The sequence below is a fragment of the Heptranchias perlo genome, chromosome 3 (assembly GCF_035084215.1).
Source record: "Heptranchias perlo isolate sHepPer1 chromosome 3, sHepPer1.hap1, whole genome shotgun sequence".
Lineage (NCBI taxonomy): Eukaryota > Metazoa > Chordata > Chondrichthyes > Hexanchiformes > Hexanchidae > Heptranchias > Heptranchias perlo.
This window is the reverse complement of record NC_090327.1, coordinates 9,318,062-9,333,061: the sequence shown is the minus strand read 5'-3', so window position 1 is coordinate 9,333,061 and position 15,000 is coordinate 9,318,062. Positions and strand designations below refer to the sequence as shown.

The following is a 15,000-nucleotide window of genomic DNA, read 5'->3' as shown; positions in this document are numbered from 1 at the left end:
GGCCCTGTTGTCGTTTTAAATGGAGCATGACAGTTTAGCATTGTGATATGCTAATCTCCATTCCTGAGATTAACATTGGGACCGACTTGCTACCACAATGGTCTTTTCCGGTCCCGTACATTCCTATGTACCGATGTACATTCTTACAAAAAACCGCAATTCGCCGTTTACGTTGTATATGTTGAGATATCTAGTCAGCCTCGCTTTGTGGAGTGAGTTTATCATATTGCCTACTAATATAGCACTTTCATTAAATTGATCTCAAATTACAAACGTCACGCATACACAACGTTTCCGCCTGTGTAAAATACGAAAGAGTTGGAGCATAAATTTACTGAAGGTTTGTTGCGACTTTGAGACGTAACGTTTTTTGCCGTCCTAGTGGGAAACTCGAAGGTTTCGTCGGTGAATCGTCATAGAAATGTTTTTAAGGGTCCTCCGCTTTTGTGAGCTAATTGAAGCAGCACAGCCATCTCAAGTGCAAAAGGCTCTGTCCCTTAACTTCAGCGCCTTTATATCGCAACCTCTGTTCCTTTATGACAACCTTCCGACATTAAATGAAACCCCAATTAAATGAAAATGTTCGCATGTACAATAAGGTACATAATTACTGCCTGGGGATACAACTTCCAGATCCTCTTTATCATGAGCCAATGTCATAAATATTTGAGAAATATGAACCTGCTTTTTTTCCCGGAATTCACTCACACTGTTTTAGCAATTTGTTTCAAAAGAAACAATGTAATAATGAAATATTGGAAGTTATACATGCATGGCTCTTTGCACCGAGTACACTTACTTGCTTAGGTTTGATCGATTAACAATTGAGATATGCAGTTCAACCAAAACTGTTGGTATTTTTTAGAAGGTAGTGGGTCATTTCCAATCATACTTCTTGTCATTTTTTTCTTAATTCACACTATGTTATTTATTAGGACATCCTTATTCAATCGACCAAGATAGTACTGTACATCCAATTTTCTGTTTGTCAAATATATTCCAAATTATTGTAATTTATATTCTAGATGAATATCCTCATTAAGCTGCGACGACACATGACAATAAAAACTGCACAGAGTTTCCAGGGAAAATACGATATTTTTTCTAAAACGGTAAGCGAAAAAGCAGGATCTGCACATTTGGAAAATAATTCAATTAGGCAATTCATTAAAAAGGTAACATTTTCAAATCATTTATTCCCTTTCCCTCTGAGCTCTGGCCAGAGAAAGGATTAGGACCAAGAAAACGAGCGGAAGTCTAGAGAAGTGAGATTTTTTCCTAACAGTCACCTCAAGTAATTTGTTTGTAGTAATGTTGGTGTTTTTATCTTGTCACTCGAAGTACAGAAAGTCCAAGACCTTACTGTTTTAATTCTGCGGCACATAACTGACCAATCAGCCCTAAGCAGATAAATGTATTTCATGTATCGTTTCATACATGTATAAGTTCCTGTAATTAATTCTTAAACCTTACCCAACAATATCCTTTAAAATAAAGCAAGATGCAGTTTCCAGCTGTTTGATTCAGAACATGGTCACTGTGCTTCACACATTAATTTTCCCTTGTTGTTTAAATTGGAATGTTTTTGCTAATCTCTTTGTATCACTTTTTTCCTTTATGTCTATGTCTGTACATATGCGCATGTATGTGTATATATATACGCATGTTACGTATATGTATTCATGTGTGTATATACGCATATACCCCTTTTCTTGTATACACACGAGAGTTCCTGTGAAGCTTGCCTCTTTTTTGTAATATTGGGATTCACCCAAAGTACAGGAAATGTATCCCGCAAATCTTCTGTCTGCGACAGATCCTAACATTGCTCTTCCTCCGCCTACCCACTTAAATTCCCATACGAGATTTAGAGGTTTAGAAAGAGTTAAGGATGCCAATTTGTAGTCAAAAATTGCTACCATCCAAATATTTGAAGAAACGATTCAATAAATACAAATAATGAGTGTTTGTTTAATTCACAGCATCTTCTCTTCACGGAATGCCCATCTTGGAGAAGTTTTGCTCTTCTCTCCGACGGGATTTCCGTTTGTCTCTGTTACCTTGTTCACCTTCACTATTTTCTGTTTCCCTTCTCGTGTTTGATATCACAGACCGTCCCCTTTGTTCTTTCCCCCCACCTGGTTCTGTACTCGCTTAAAAATTTTAACTCTTTAAACAGCTTCTTGTTCTGACGAAAGGTCTTCGACCTGAAACGTTAACTCTGTTTCTTTATCCACAGATGCTGCCTGACTTGCTGAGCTTCTCCAGCATTTTCTGTTTTTTGTGACAGTATTAAAAGCCTGGCAGTAATGCGGTTAGCATTATGTTGTGGCGCAGTACACGGAAATATATTGATGTATTTTATTGTGGGTTCTTTATCATATTGTATATCCAAATGTTAAAAAATCACCCTTTCTAACAGACTAAACATTTAAATCATGCAAATATACATACATATTTGGGTTCTACCTACCACATCGTGAAAATGACAGCACTCATATAAAAGCAGCAGGGACACTCAAAAGACAAAGATCACAGACGCGGTGCTGTTCAATAGTTACATGACAAAATACCGTGATTTAATCAGGGGACTCAGATTAACTCGTGAGCAATTGGATGAGAATAAGGTCAATCCTGCGTGTCTGTCGCTGTAATAACACTGGGTCAAGTATTGGTCAAAAACAAACATAATTCAAATGTCGGTGTAAAACAATTAATTTAATTCAACCAACTGAAGTTTTACATTGTTTATGTAGCCCAAAAGGCCGCTGGATTAACCATTGGGCCCTTCCTGTTCAGCCTAACTATTGTCCAATTTTCTAGGGTGGAAGCGGCAAAAGCATTTGGGCATCGCAGGAAACATGAAAAAAAATTAATTTTCTATTCTTTCTGAAGACAGTATCAAGGGCAGGACAGGCCAGAGCAGGGAGCTCGTATATATAAATGAAACGTAGAAAGCGCCTTTTCCAATCAAAACGCCTGCCAACGGTGAGTTCAGAACAGGGTTCAGTGCAACTGGTCATTTGGTGCGCCATAAACTTAACTCTCTTATCAATACATTTTGAGAATGCATCTTCTTATCATTGTAAGCCCCGCTTTAACCCCCCCCCCCCCACCACCCAAGGCAACAGGTGTTTTTTTAAGCTACCTATAGACTAAATTAGGTCAAAAAAAACGAAAAGCTGATAAAGGCTGCAACATCAATTTACTATATGTTCATTACATTTTATATGTAACTCTCTGATAATTTGCATATATTGAATGTTTTAATTGGGGAACAACAGTCGTCAAATGGTTAATGAAATTGCAACATTTTTAGAATATTGTACACTCTGTAATTTAAACAGCGAGCTCCATTGTTTTGGCTCCAGTATATTGAAATGATTTATTGACAATTCGAACGCTCCAAAGTATAAAGAACCTCTTTGCTATACTCAATCTTTTAGTCTTCAAACCAATTATGGTATCAAATCACCAAAGCCGAATATATTTATATTATAGTCATTGCAAGAGGTTGTCCCTTGGGGAAGGTTATTTTCCATTCAATCCTTTCATGTGCAGCCATCTTGCTGTGATCACTCGCAATAGTTGCAGTCCTTATATGAACTGCAGAAAAATTAATATGTTGGATGTCACCAAGAGGATCAAATATATAGAAGCATACACGGGGGAGAAGGGAATAGAGGGATATGGGGGCAGGGTGGGATGAGGTAAGTAAAGTGGGAGGAGGCTTGTATGGAGTATAGATACCGGCATAGACCAGTTGGGCCGTACGGCCTGTTTGTGTGCTGTAGTCTACGTAAAAATATATAACAGTTAAAGCTTAAATGTTAGGCATTGAGTATGTATATATATATATATATTTCTCTATTTTCATCCTTATCGCAACTTTATTAAAAATGAATTAATGTTTTTATTCGCGAATAATAGAGCAAGCGACCTCTTGCTCGCAGTAAACATAGTATCAAATCTGAAGAGCTTTCCTCTTTCTATGTTGGGTTGGGAGACATTTTCATCTGATGACTGCAATGCGTTTAAAAGCCTGATTCGTAAAAATAACAATAAAAATGGGCGTCACTTCGTGCTCCGAATGAAGATTAGTCATAAAGTAAGGGAACCATCAATGGCTCACAAATGATAATTGTAAATTTGGCGGTGGAAGGGAGATATTGTGAACATTGTTTTCCTTGGAGCGGTCACAATGAAGTTAGGAGCTGTTTGTCCAGGTGTTCGCGTTTGTGGTTTCCCAATGATCTTCGTCCTATAATAGTAAAACCAAGCTTTAAAAAAAAGCTCCTTTCATGAACCCTAGCCTCTAGTACAGAGGTTGGACTGTAAGAGAAAATTACACCCTCCCACATTATTAGCCAAACCCGTGAAACTTTTGGGAGGTACAAAACGGGAAGCTAATGCAAAATTGCATTCTCGCAGTTTATTGTGTTCCTGGCACGTTCACTACCTTTCGGAATGATTGAGTAGGAATTTAAACCCAGTGGTTATTAGAAAAGCCTCCTGTTTTTTCAATCGGTGATAACTGGGCTCAGAATGTGTAGTGTGGACACGGGCCTTCGCCTCCACATCAGTGTTCGCAGTTTTATACTTTCGTTTCAAAAAGCTGTTGCAACTTATCCAGAATTTAACAACTTTATCAAAACAATTACTGAAGAAGGGCATATCCCGACTGAATAGAATTCATTCACATTGTAAGGGAAGGGATGGAATCCATTAATACTCGTGCGAAATTCATTTAAAAAAATCTGAATAAGCTCCTCGGTCTCCTTAAAAGTGCCTTGGTTGCGAACATTGTCATGTTATTTTGGCTTTTGTTTATGTATTTATATTTCCGGGTAGGGGCGTTGTTTTTTCCCCCATTTTTACAATGTCCATTGAACCTAATTGGAACAAAAAGTACAAAAGATGAAATGATAAAAGGCATTTATTTTTTTATTATTATTCACATGCTTCCAATTTCTCTCATTTGCCGATTCGAAATATAACAAGTAAAAAAAAAACATTTTATGTACACAAATCTTGAAAGCTCTGACTTGAACAGGAATATGTATAAAACAATTGAATTACATGAATGTGGCTATTGTCTGTACATTTTTTTTTTGGCTATTTATTTATTTTATACAAGTATTCACAGCAAATTCAAGTAACGCGGAGTGGCTTGGCTGTCGGTTCGCTCAATATTCCGCTCGGGGAGTGTGAGTTAGGCTGTGCCGTCGCAGGTCGCAGTTACGCCGGAACACTTTGCCACACTGCTCGCAATTGTAGGGCTTGATGTCTGTATGGGTAAGAAGGTGAGTTTTCAGGTTACTTCTTTGATTAAAGGTTCTTCCGCACGTGGGACATTTGTGAGGAGATTCCTGTTCAGATTTGAAGCAAGCAAAGGATTAATTCCTTTTTGTTTTGAAAAAAGAAAACTACTTGATCTCCTTTTATTTTACAGTGATTGTCCTGAGCCCTGGAATAATCGTGTACTGTTTATATAATTTAATTTGTCATATTAAAAAGTCAATAATAACTATACTGCTTACTGTTAATTAGAAGGTCGCTATTAAACAGACCAAGCAAAAATACGTCTTGGCTCGCAAAAACATTACCACAGACTTAATACATTTTCCAAACATGGTTCAACTTTTCTTAAATAAATTGTGGTCTGTACAAAACTCCTACCCCGCCACCCCCCACCACCCACTCCCCCCCCCCCAAAAAAAAAAATCCACAACACTTCTCACAAGACTTGTCATAGATTTATTTTTTTATACTGTAATGGAGCTTAAATTATACGGAAACTTGCTGTTGACCTTACCTGCATGTGTAACGTTTTGTGAACGGCTAAGGTTCTTGACTGACAGAATCCTTTCCCACACTCCTGACACTTGAAAGGTTTTTCTTTGGAATGAATATATCTGCAAAATCAACGCAGTGGTAATTCTCAGTAATGCGTTCGTAAACATACACCGTTGCCTGTTAATTTATATGTCGATCACATTGGCTGCTGTGTGTGTTTTTTTTTTGAATTTGCTGATGGCGATTAGTTAGTTTCCTGCAGTTCTTGCTCTGACCACCTTCAGGACCTGAGGGCGTTTGCAAGGCGCTGAGACAGCGCCCCCTTCAGCCGCAGAAGCGCCACGCCGCGTTACCATCTTCACCCAGACAACCTTCAGGAGACAGCAACTCTGCACAGAACCCCAGGGTCGCTAGGGGACACAGGGGAGGGTTCATACCTCTGCCATGTGTTTCCCTAAACCTCCTCGCCTCTCTCTCTCTCTCTCTCCTCCTTTGAGACGCTCCTTAAAACTACCTCTTTGACCAAGCTTTTTTGGTCACCTGTCCTAATTATGTGGCTCAGTGTCAATTTTTTTTTTGGTCTGATAATCGCTCTGGTGAAGCGCCTTGGGATGTTTTACTCAGTTAAAAGCGCTGTATAAATATCAGTTGTTGTCGGTTAACTCTGACTGACCGTTCACCCTGCCCACATCACGGCTTCACGGTCAGGGCTGAAATTATTCAGGGGATGCAATAATAACAAATGCCTGGCCATGGCTTTGTGACTAGTTTATCGAATTCACCTACATTTCTGTCGCCTCTCCTTACTCGGTAGCTATGATTTGGCTGTGGGGTTCCTTTTAGTTACATTTCACAGTGATTTGTTTTAAACAACGGGCGAGGGTAGTGCAGTTATCGGATAAATACATTATTAAAATGTTCCTCTTAAAAAATATTATTCCCATTCATGAAAAAAAAGTTCCCTCCTGACTGGCTAAATCAGTTTTCTGTATTTCAGTAGTGAGCTTCAAAAAAAATCCCAATCACAAATCCTGATATAAATTTCCATTACTATTGTCACACACTAAAGAAAACACCCCGTGATCCCCGTGTGGGAAGTATTTTCAAACACCAAAAAAAATGTATTTATTAACGACTCACCGAGTTCAAATTGATTCTATTACTAGTCGCACAATTTGTGGATTTAGTTTGTCGGGATGGGTACGAACCTGTGATCCCTCAAATGATCCTGTCTTCTAAACGCCTTGTGACAGATGTCACACGTGTAGGGTCTCTCGTCCGTGTGGGTCCTCTCGTGTATGAGGAGGTTGTAGGATTTTGTAAAATGCCTGCCGCAGAACTTGCAGATGAATTCCTTTTTGGTTTTGGACGGTAGTCTTCCCCTGGAAGGTTTTCTGTCCGGGGTCAGTTTACCGACCTCCCCGTGAGAGCCTCCTACACCGGGGCTCAGCTTTGGAAAGTCTCCAGGCTTTGGCGGATCTTCCTGGGTGGCCGCCAGGGCCAGGTTGGCAAAGTCAAAGCGGGGCCTGTCTTTTTGCAGGGAAGGGATAACGTGGGCTACTGTCCCTTGCTTTGGGTGGAAGACGTGAGTGCTAAACGGCAGTGCGGGGAATGGAAACCTCCCGTCCACGAACCCCTGGGCGGCAGCCATCTCGGTGAAGGTAGACCTGGCGATTCCGTGCAGGTGAGGGTAACCCAATGTCCACTGGTTCATGTGCATGGTCTGAACCGTGCTAAGTCCGTACAAGCCCTGCAGGTGATCGACGGCCGATGGGAAGGTGTTCACAGCCTGCAGGAAGGAATAGTTCGTCAGCTGCAGGGGTGGGTGCAGCGGTATTGGAGCGGGCAGAGTTTTGCTTCCCATTTCGGTCGAATGGTAACACTCTGGCAGCTGGTGAACAATTCCCTCCGCCAACGTCTGAAAAGAACAGAAAGAGAGACAATTCAGTCTTTAAACTCTAAAGGTGAGGCAGGGTGAAGAGTTTGGAAGTTTGGGCCATTCTCGACAAGAGAAATTCTGTCTTGAACAGTCTAAATCGATTTTAAAATGTTTTCATTCCGTCAGAGACAATGTTACGGGATCACGAATAGTTCCTATCGATTTTCTATGGGGCTTAAACGGAATGCCTCGATCGATGGTTCAAATCCGCTCTCCCCCCCCCCCCCCCCCAGAGAAAATGACAGAAGAAATGGCAATGTACCAATCGGACTGGTATTCAGCTCCTATCTAATGACGAGGATTTGGGGAATTGTTTGAGACGTTCATATATCTGAAACTAAAACAAAACCCCCCCAAAATACATTGAAAAGCACTTTAACGTGGTACAAGAAAACGGGCGTCCTGGCTTTAAAATACGCTTTCTGGAGAGAGTGAAAAGGTTTTGTGTAACGCTTCAAGCAAAGCAACGACTTCACTTTAGATTTGTTACATGCGGAGGTCTAAGGTACAAAAAAATAATTAATAAAGTACTTGCAGATGGCAACTGGTTATTTTGCAAGCGAGCATTCCCTGTGCTAGCCCCACACAAACAGTTTGTAATGGAAAAGAGACTTTATGCCTTACCACTCGCTTTACGAGGTGCCCGAAACAGTCAATAAACACGCTACGAACACAAATAAAATCGAACATTTCGAAATGCAGGGAGGCAATTAAAAGTTCCTTGTAGATCACCATCCTAGGTGGTTGGGAGGGAGGGGGGGTGGCTTCTTAACCAGAAAACACGCCAGGTCTGGACTTATTCCACCCGTTATATTAGTCCTTTGAAAACACGAGTTATACCCCGAAGAAGTTACTTACTCATACAGGTCTCTTTCGAGGAAGTTTTGATGTTGCTCGGGCGGCGGAGGTGGCACTTTTTCCAAATGCAGTTTTCCACCCCCACCACCCCCACAAAAAAAAAACCCCACACGTTTTGAAAGGTTTGTGAGAAATTGTGAAAGTTGCACATAGTGTCATTCCGGAGACAAGAGGCCGAGCCGTGGGAGGTGGCGGACCGAGCTGACGGGTTCCGAACTGAGCTGCTTATTTTTCTTCCTTCAGGAACAACTCATTCATCAAGATAATTGAAGGGAGAGAAAAAAAAAGCAACACTTCTCCGGTACCTCGTGCTCTAAACAAACCCACTTCTAGGCCGAGATTCTCCACGGAGTGAAACATGTTCGTTTTACTCAAAAAAAAGAGAATTTTTAGCTCAACATTTTTTTTGGGGGTGGAAAAATAAAAATAGTTCATACACGTGGCGTACGAGTTAAAAGATAATGGGGATTTTTATATTTCAACAGCGAAAGTGTTTAATTGGATATTGGTTCTGATCGGGCTTTAACCCTGTGCATTATCAAGTGGAGAATTTGAAATAATAAAACATTTCAAATCTGAAACTTTTTAAAAATCATAAATTGTGGAACGTGAACATGTCTCAGGAAACGGGATCTTTGCTTGTTTATTACAGTATTTTACCTAACGAAAGAGAGCGAAACCTGCTCCCCTTGATAATGCAGATGAAGTTTGAAGAAATTATTTTAAAGATTATTTTAAATGACAGTGAATGCGGCGTTATGATACGACGTGGGTCTCGGGATTAAAATACGCGAGCTGAATATTGAAATTGTGAATGCTCACACACCCAGTTCTATTTTTTAAAAAAAACTTTTTAAATGTTTTAGGAGTTTAAACTGCTCGGCGTACAGATTGTAACTGCTCGATACACATAAAAAGAAACCCACAAGGGTCTGTGTTCGGGCGTCAGAACAACACTCCTCAAGAAAGGATAATGTTGCAAAGTTTTCACAAACATTATGAGATGAATGTAACTACGCCGCCATGAGAATTGATGGCCCTTGAAATGCTCTTTTTTCTTTTTCAAATCGCATTCTGTCAGATTGTGATTTAAATCTGCACCCCTTTTTAAAACACAAGCTGCTCAGTTCGGGCTGAGGCTGAATTCCTCTGCACTGACCTGGAAGAACCGAGATGACATTCTCCGTCTGATTACATCGCCCTGTCAACTTTCCGTTTACAGAGTTATCCTGATTCCTACGGGGTGGGGGAGGTGAGGTGAGGTGTTATCTGTCCCAGCTCGTCTCCTCACCATGATTATGCTTATCAATTGTAAGCCTCTAGTACTTTATCAACCAATTTATAAACGCCTATTGCCAATTGATTTTTTTTTGGGGGGGGTGATAAAATCAGTTTCTAGGAATGCTAATCCCATTGTATTTATAAAGGCCTCTTTAAATCCACTTTAATCAGACAACTCAGGGCTCCATCCATACAGAAGTGGTAATTTAAGTGAAATTCATTTCTACATTGTGTATTCGGAACAATTAATCGTTAGATTACCTCTTCAGAAATCACCCTATGATATACTGTGAAACAAAAGTACGTTAAATGAAGAAAGATGGGTAAGCTTTGATTAAACGATCAGTTCTAATATGGACCCCAAAAATCTTGGACTTGCATTACCTGTTTGCTATTTTTAAAAATCGCCATTGCACGTTTTTGTTCATCTAATAGCTATTCCCTCATTTGTATTTCATCTCCCAGTATTCTCCCATCTCTAATCTGCTAATGCGCATATTTTGGCTGGTGTCAGTTCTACGGGTGGACCCCAATGTCCTCACGTAAGTACCAGAAGTAAGGACTGGAGGCAAAATAGTGCTTTCCTCCACAGATTCTGTCGGCTTGCTTGCAGCATTGAGTGCCCGCTCAGTGCAGTGGAACGAGCCCATGTTTTTTTTTATTCTGCTCTCAGCGAAGCCTGAGAAATCTGTTGCTGTCCTGTGAGTTAGTGAGAGGTGTGTGAGAGTGACTGTCAGCGGGTTCAGTTCTAAGCACTGGAGCGAAACTACAGTTGTAAACCTGTTTGAGAATATTCCCAGCGAATGAATCTCTCACACCCCAGCGTCTTCACACGCCTCCAGCTAAGCGCGGCATATTCCTGCGACACAGAACTAGCAACAAATAAATGCATCCCCAAAACACTCATTCCTTAGCCTACTCGACGATCCCAAACCTCCTTAGCCTTATTGCCTCAAGCAAGTATCAACTTGTTTCAAATTTCACCAAGTACCAATTTTGACTCACCACCCAAAAAAAAAAGATGACAAGTAAAGGTCAGGTATGATTCTACAGACTGCACGTAGGAATCCGGCGAGGGAAGGGAATGGGAAGCTGGTATAACCTGAAAGTTATTTTATTCCGAGGCCTTAATAAATGTGACCCAAAGTGTTCTGACATTGAAGAAGCGGTGGCTGAATAAAGTGTAAAAATACTTGAGAAATTCCAAAAAGATGATACTTTGTTCAGTATGTTGAGTTTGTTATTTTTCCTTGAAATTGCTCGTGTGATGTTTAAAAAAAACCGAACTGGGAGATAGCCTTGTGTCGCTATGGTCCAGTCACTGAGGAGAATCCACAGTCAATGCGGTTTGTACTTCACTTGCTGTTGCTCACCAGGTTGATTTATTGAATGTAACGTCATTTCTAATGTTAATTGCATATTTAGGTGTTCTATGAAAATCGCTTCGCGTTTTCGTGTCCCTATCTTTGACAAAGGACCGATTCTGACCGAATTCACTAACTGTGGGGTTGTTAGTGGAAATAACACAGGGCCGCTCTTATCAGTTACAAGAATAAATGCTTTCAGTTTTTTTTTAATAAATCCAGACGGAGAATACATTGCAAGGCATGCTCTCCAGAGTGCTTTCCTTCATTCAACGTTTTTTTTTTCTGTGGGAAATATTGTGTGTAATACAATCCTTAAAACAGCTGTAAAACAGCGAGGCAGATTCACTGAAGAGTTACAGTGAGATCTCGACAGTTTCCCTCGATCCCTCTGAGGTTATCCGGGTTAACGTCTCCTAATGCTGTATTTCCCATTCCTTCTCCTGTTGTATAGGATTTGTGAGTCCCTTTTATACCTGTGAGAATTCCCAAATGTATTACAGCGTCTTCTGAGTTTAATTTAGTGCTGCTGCTACATGTTAGTAATTGGGATATGCCCGGTGCACCTTTAAAAACACCCCATCAAATCTGTTAAAATCAAAAAACTTAGCAAAACACTTAAAATTTAAACCGAGGTTTCTTTAGCTTTCCCTCTCCTTCCATCCCCCATCAAGATATTTAACAGCCAGGCTACGTGATACCTTGTGCCCCTTTCTAGGAAACGTGAATGCTATTTTATAAATATGTAACAGGGAGTCAAGCTGCACTGTACAACAGAAAGGCACATAAAAATAAAGAGGTTTGAAAAGGGCAAAAGAAACATTTATATTTAATTTTTCCAGGCTGCTTACTAAAATGACTAATGCGATCATTATTAACGTTCTTAATTTTTTTTTACAATCAATGCGATAATGTTAGAAATGGGACATTAGTGTGAATTAGAAAGACCCTCACTTTATGTGTGTGTGCCCGCGTGTGTGGAAATCTCTTTCCATAATCGAACATCAATTGTGACTGTCTCTGCATAAAAAATGGGTAATCTGGAATATGGGCGAATATCTAAATAAATTGAAAGATGCAAAATATTTATTGAGCTATGTTAGCTCGGATCGTTTAGGAAAATCTTCTGTTGGACTAATGCCGTTTCATGAATGAGAGCATTCCGCTTGCCATTTATAAACAGAAACTAACATCACCAAGTGGCCCTCCCCGACTTTAGGCATTTAATGAATGTGTGATTTACCAGTTGGAAAATGAGCACAGCGTGTCACTTTATCGCCCTTTCTAATTGATCATTTTTTTTTCTACTATCGTCAGATTAACCCGGTCAATTAAGCTAAGAGAAAAACAACCAGAGAGAGGCTGAGAGATGGCGGGGCGAGGAACAGAACACGGTTACTTTCGCAGTTCTTTAGGGTTTCCAAAGTCAACGTGTGAGGTCACAACTGTGTAACTTCACCAAATAACCCTCCCTATCTATCCGAACTCAGAGCGTCAACACATCAGATGAGAGTCGCCGGGGATCTTCAACGCCATGCCATTGACTTCGCCGCTGGGAAGCTTTGCTGTACACCGCTAAAGGATTCCAGCCATAAATCGTTTCACATGAAAAGTGCTTAAAAGTTGGAATCCAGAGGGGGGCGGGGGGGGGGGGGGGGAGTGAACTATCGTGATGGGAGGAAAACAGAAATTATGGAGAAAATTTACCTTTACAGTATTCCAATTGTTTTAACAATCCCAACAACAGTGTTTAGAATTTGTGGTATCCAAGCGGGGACTGGTGCATGGGGCAAACGCAATCATCATTAGACAGTTTATAGTGGAGAAATGCACATATTTGGGGGCTGAGGGGGACGGCAGAGAACACCTCTACTTTAACCTGATAATTGAAATTAAAATACGAAAATTGTAATTACAATATTTCATATAAAATATAAATGAAATAAAATTCTGAAAGGAGAGGAGGCCACTTTTGATCATTATACCTAAAATGGGGCAAATCGGTATTCTGGGATGAGCAAAGCAAAGAAATGGGAAAGAGAGAAACAAACACAAACTGTGGCTGATGCACTTTGAGATATGCGAAGATTGTATTGGTTGAGTTAGGTTTTTACACATTCACACACACACACACACACAAACATATATATATATAAAACATAAAACCGATTTACTTTTCTAATTGGGGGCCTCAATTCAATGTCACTGTAATAAGTGACTGATTAATGCAACAAAAGCGCCTTCCCATTTCCTATTGTTCTTGGCTAACAGTTTTCTTTCGACAGAGCCACCGACTGGCACACACATGAAAGGCGCGGCGGTGCTATTGCACTGCTTTCCGCAGCTATCAGCGGGGTTAGCAGTTCTAGAATGAATCTCAGTTATACAGTGTTTATTGGTGCCAGGATGTAGTGTTAGTTTCCTGCACTGATCAGAGTCCTTGGCCTCAATGGGGAAGGCGAAAGACCGAAACCTCCGTCACAAGTCGTTGCTTTATATACACAGTGCACACACACACACACACACAACAGAGGTTGCACACAGCTTTACTGCTGTCGGAATTGTGCAAATGAATAATTATGTTTTCAGCCTAGATAAAGATCTCGCTTTAAACGCCATTACAAACACGAGAGAATCTAATTTATTGCAAAGGGTTTTGCCTTGGAATTTCTGATCCGAACGGATTGCCTCCATCTAAGGACTTCGTCCAAACAAAATTATTCTGGCTCTTTCCGCACATTTTTATTGTTGCAGTATTTCAAGACAACACACGTTAAAAAAAAACCTTACCCGATGACACAGAGATCCCCAAAGTTTCCAACAGTTTCAGCGATGGGCAATAATAAACCTTTTTTTAAAAAAAAAGTATACTATTTAATCCACAACGTCAAGGGTGCAACCATCCAGCCGAGTCAGTAAAAGTTCTCCAACTTGTCCCTGCTAGACGACCGCATGCTCTGCCAAGAAGAGACTCGGAAGGCTTGTTCTACAGTAGCCGTGGGTGGGTGTGTGTGGAGGTTTTTTTAAAAAAAAAGCCGGGTTACGGGCTATGATCGGGGACTGACGGTGTGTCTTTTCTCTCCTGCACTCCGGTTTCCCACTGAACTCAGTCTCCAGCTCCATCACATTTCACTGCAGCCCAGTGCAGGCAGCGCGCCTGCGCACAGCCGGGAGGATGATTAACCCCAGCAGTGATTATTGACATGGGTTCAATGTCTCAGTAATGTGTTTACTTCTGTTTGGATAGCAACACGTCCTTAAAGGGACAACAGTCTCTTTTTAAAAAAAATAATACGATTTGTCTAGGATGTCAAAGACTGGAGAGGGAAATTTGTGCCAAAAAAAAAACAATTCGACCGGATTAATAAGGGTGATTGAATAGAAAGTCAAAAGGAAAACAATTCCACGGAGGAAATAAACAAAACACAAAATCTGGTTTTGAGCATCCACATTTCTGAATGAATAAAGATCGGGTTTGGAAATCTACATTAAAAAAATCTGCTAATCTTACACGCAATTTGAAAGACCGAATCACACGAATAATTCAGGACAAAAAAGTAACAGACTGCCCCAGGATCCCGGTGCACCACCCGATGAATGTCCATTTTAACACAAAAGGGAAGTAGCAGTAAATAGGGGGGGCGATTACCTTCCAAAATAATCGGTGTAAAATTTCACTCCCCCCCTCCCCAACTTCCCATCGCAAATGAACGCTCCGATCTGGACAATTTATTTTTATATCTGTTGATTTCTATGTATTAT

General features: G+C 40.5%; 1 protein-coding gene across 2 annotated transcripts; it reads right to left on the bottom strand.

Annotated features, from left to right (window-relative positions):
• Nucleotides 1-4,926: 4,926 nt before the first annotated feature.
• osr2 (odd-skipped related transciption factor 2) lies at nucleotides 4,927-14,392 on the bottom strand. Of its 2 annotated transcripts, none has more exons than XM_067974915.1 (4): nucleotides 14,029-14,392; nucleotides 7,005-7,714; nucleotides 5,816-5,915; nucleotides 4,927-5,287 (listed from the first exon to the last, which is right to left on the bottom strand). In XM_067974915.1, the coding sequence occupies exons 2-4, from the start codon at nucleotides 7,658-7,660 to the stop codon at nucleotides 5,213-5,215; spliced, it is 831 nt and encodes a 276-aa protein (XP_067831016.1). In that variant the 5' UTR covers nucleotides 7,661-7,714; nucleotides 14,029-14,392; the 3' UTR covers nucleotides 4,927-5,212. The 2 variants fall into 2 exon arrangements, with proteins under 2 accessions (XP_067831016.1, XP_067831007.1); XM_067974906.1 differs by having other exon boundaries at nucleotides 4,927-5,369; nucleotides 14,029-14,390.
• Nucleotides 14,393-15,000: the final 608 nt, after the last annotated feature.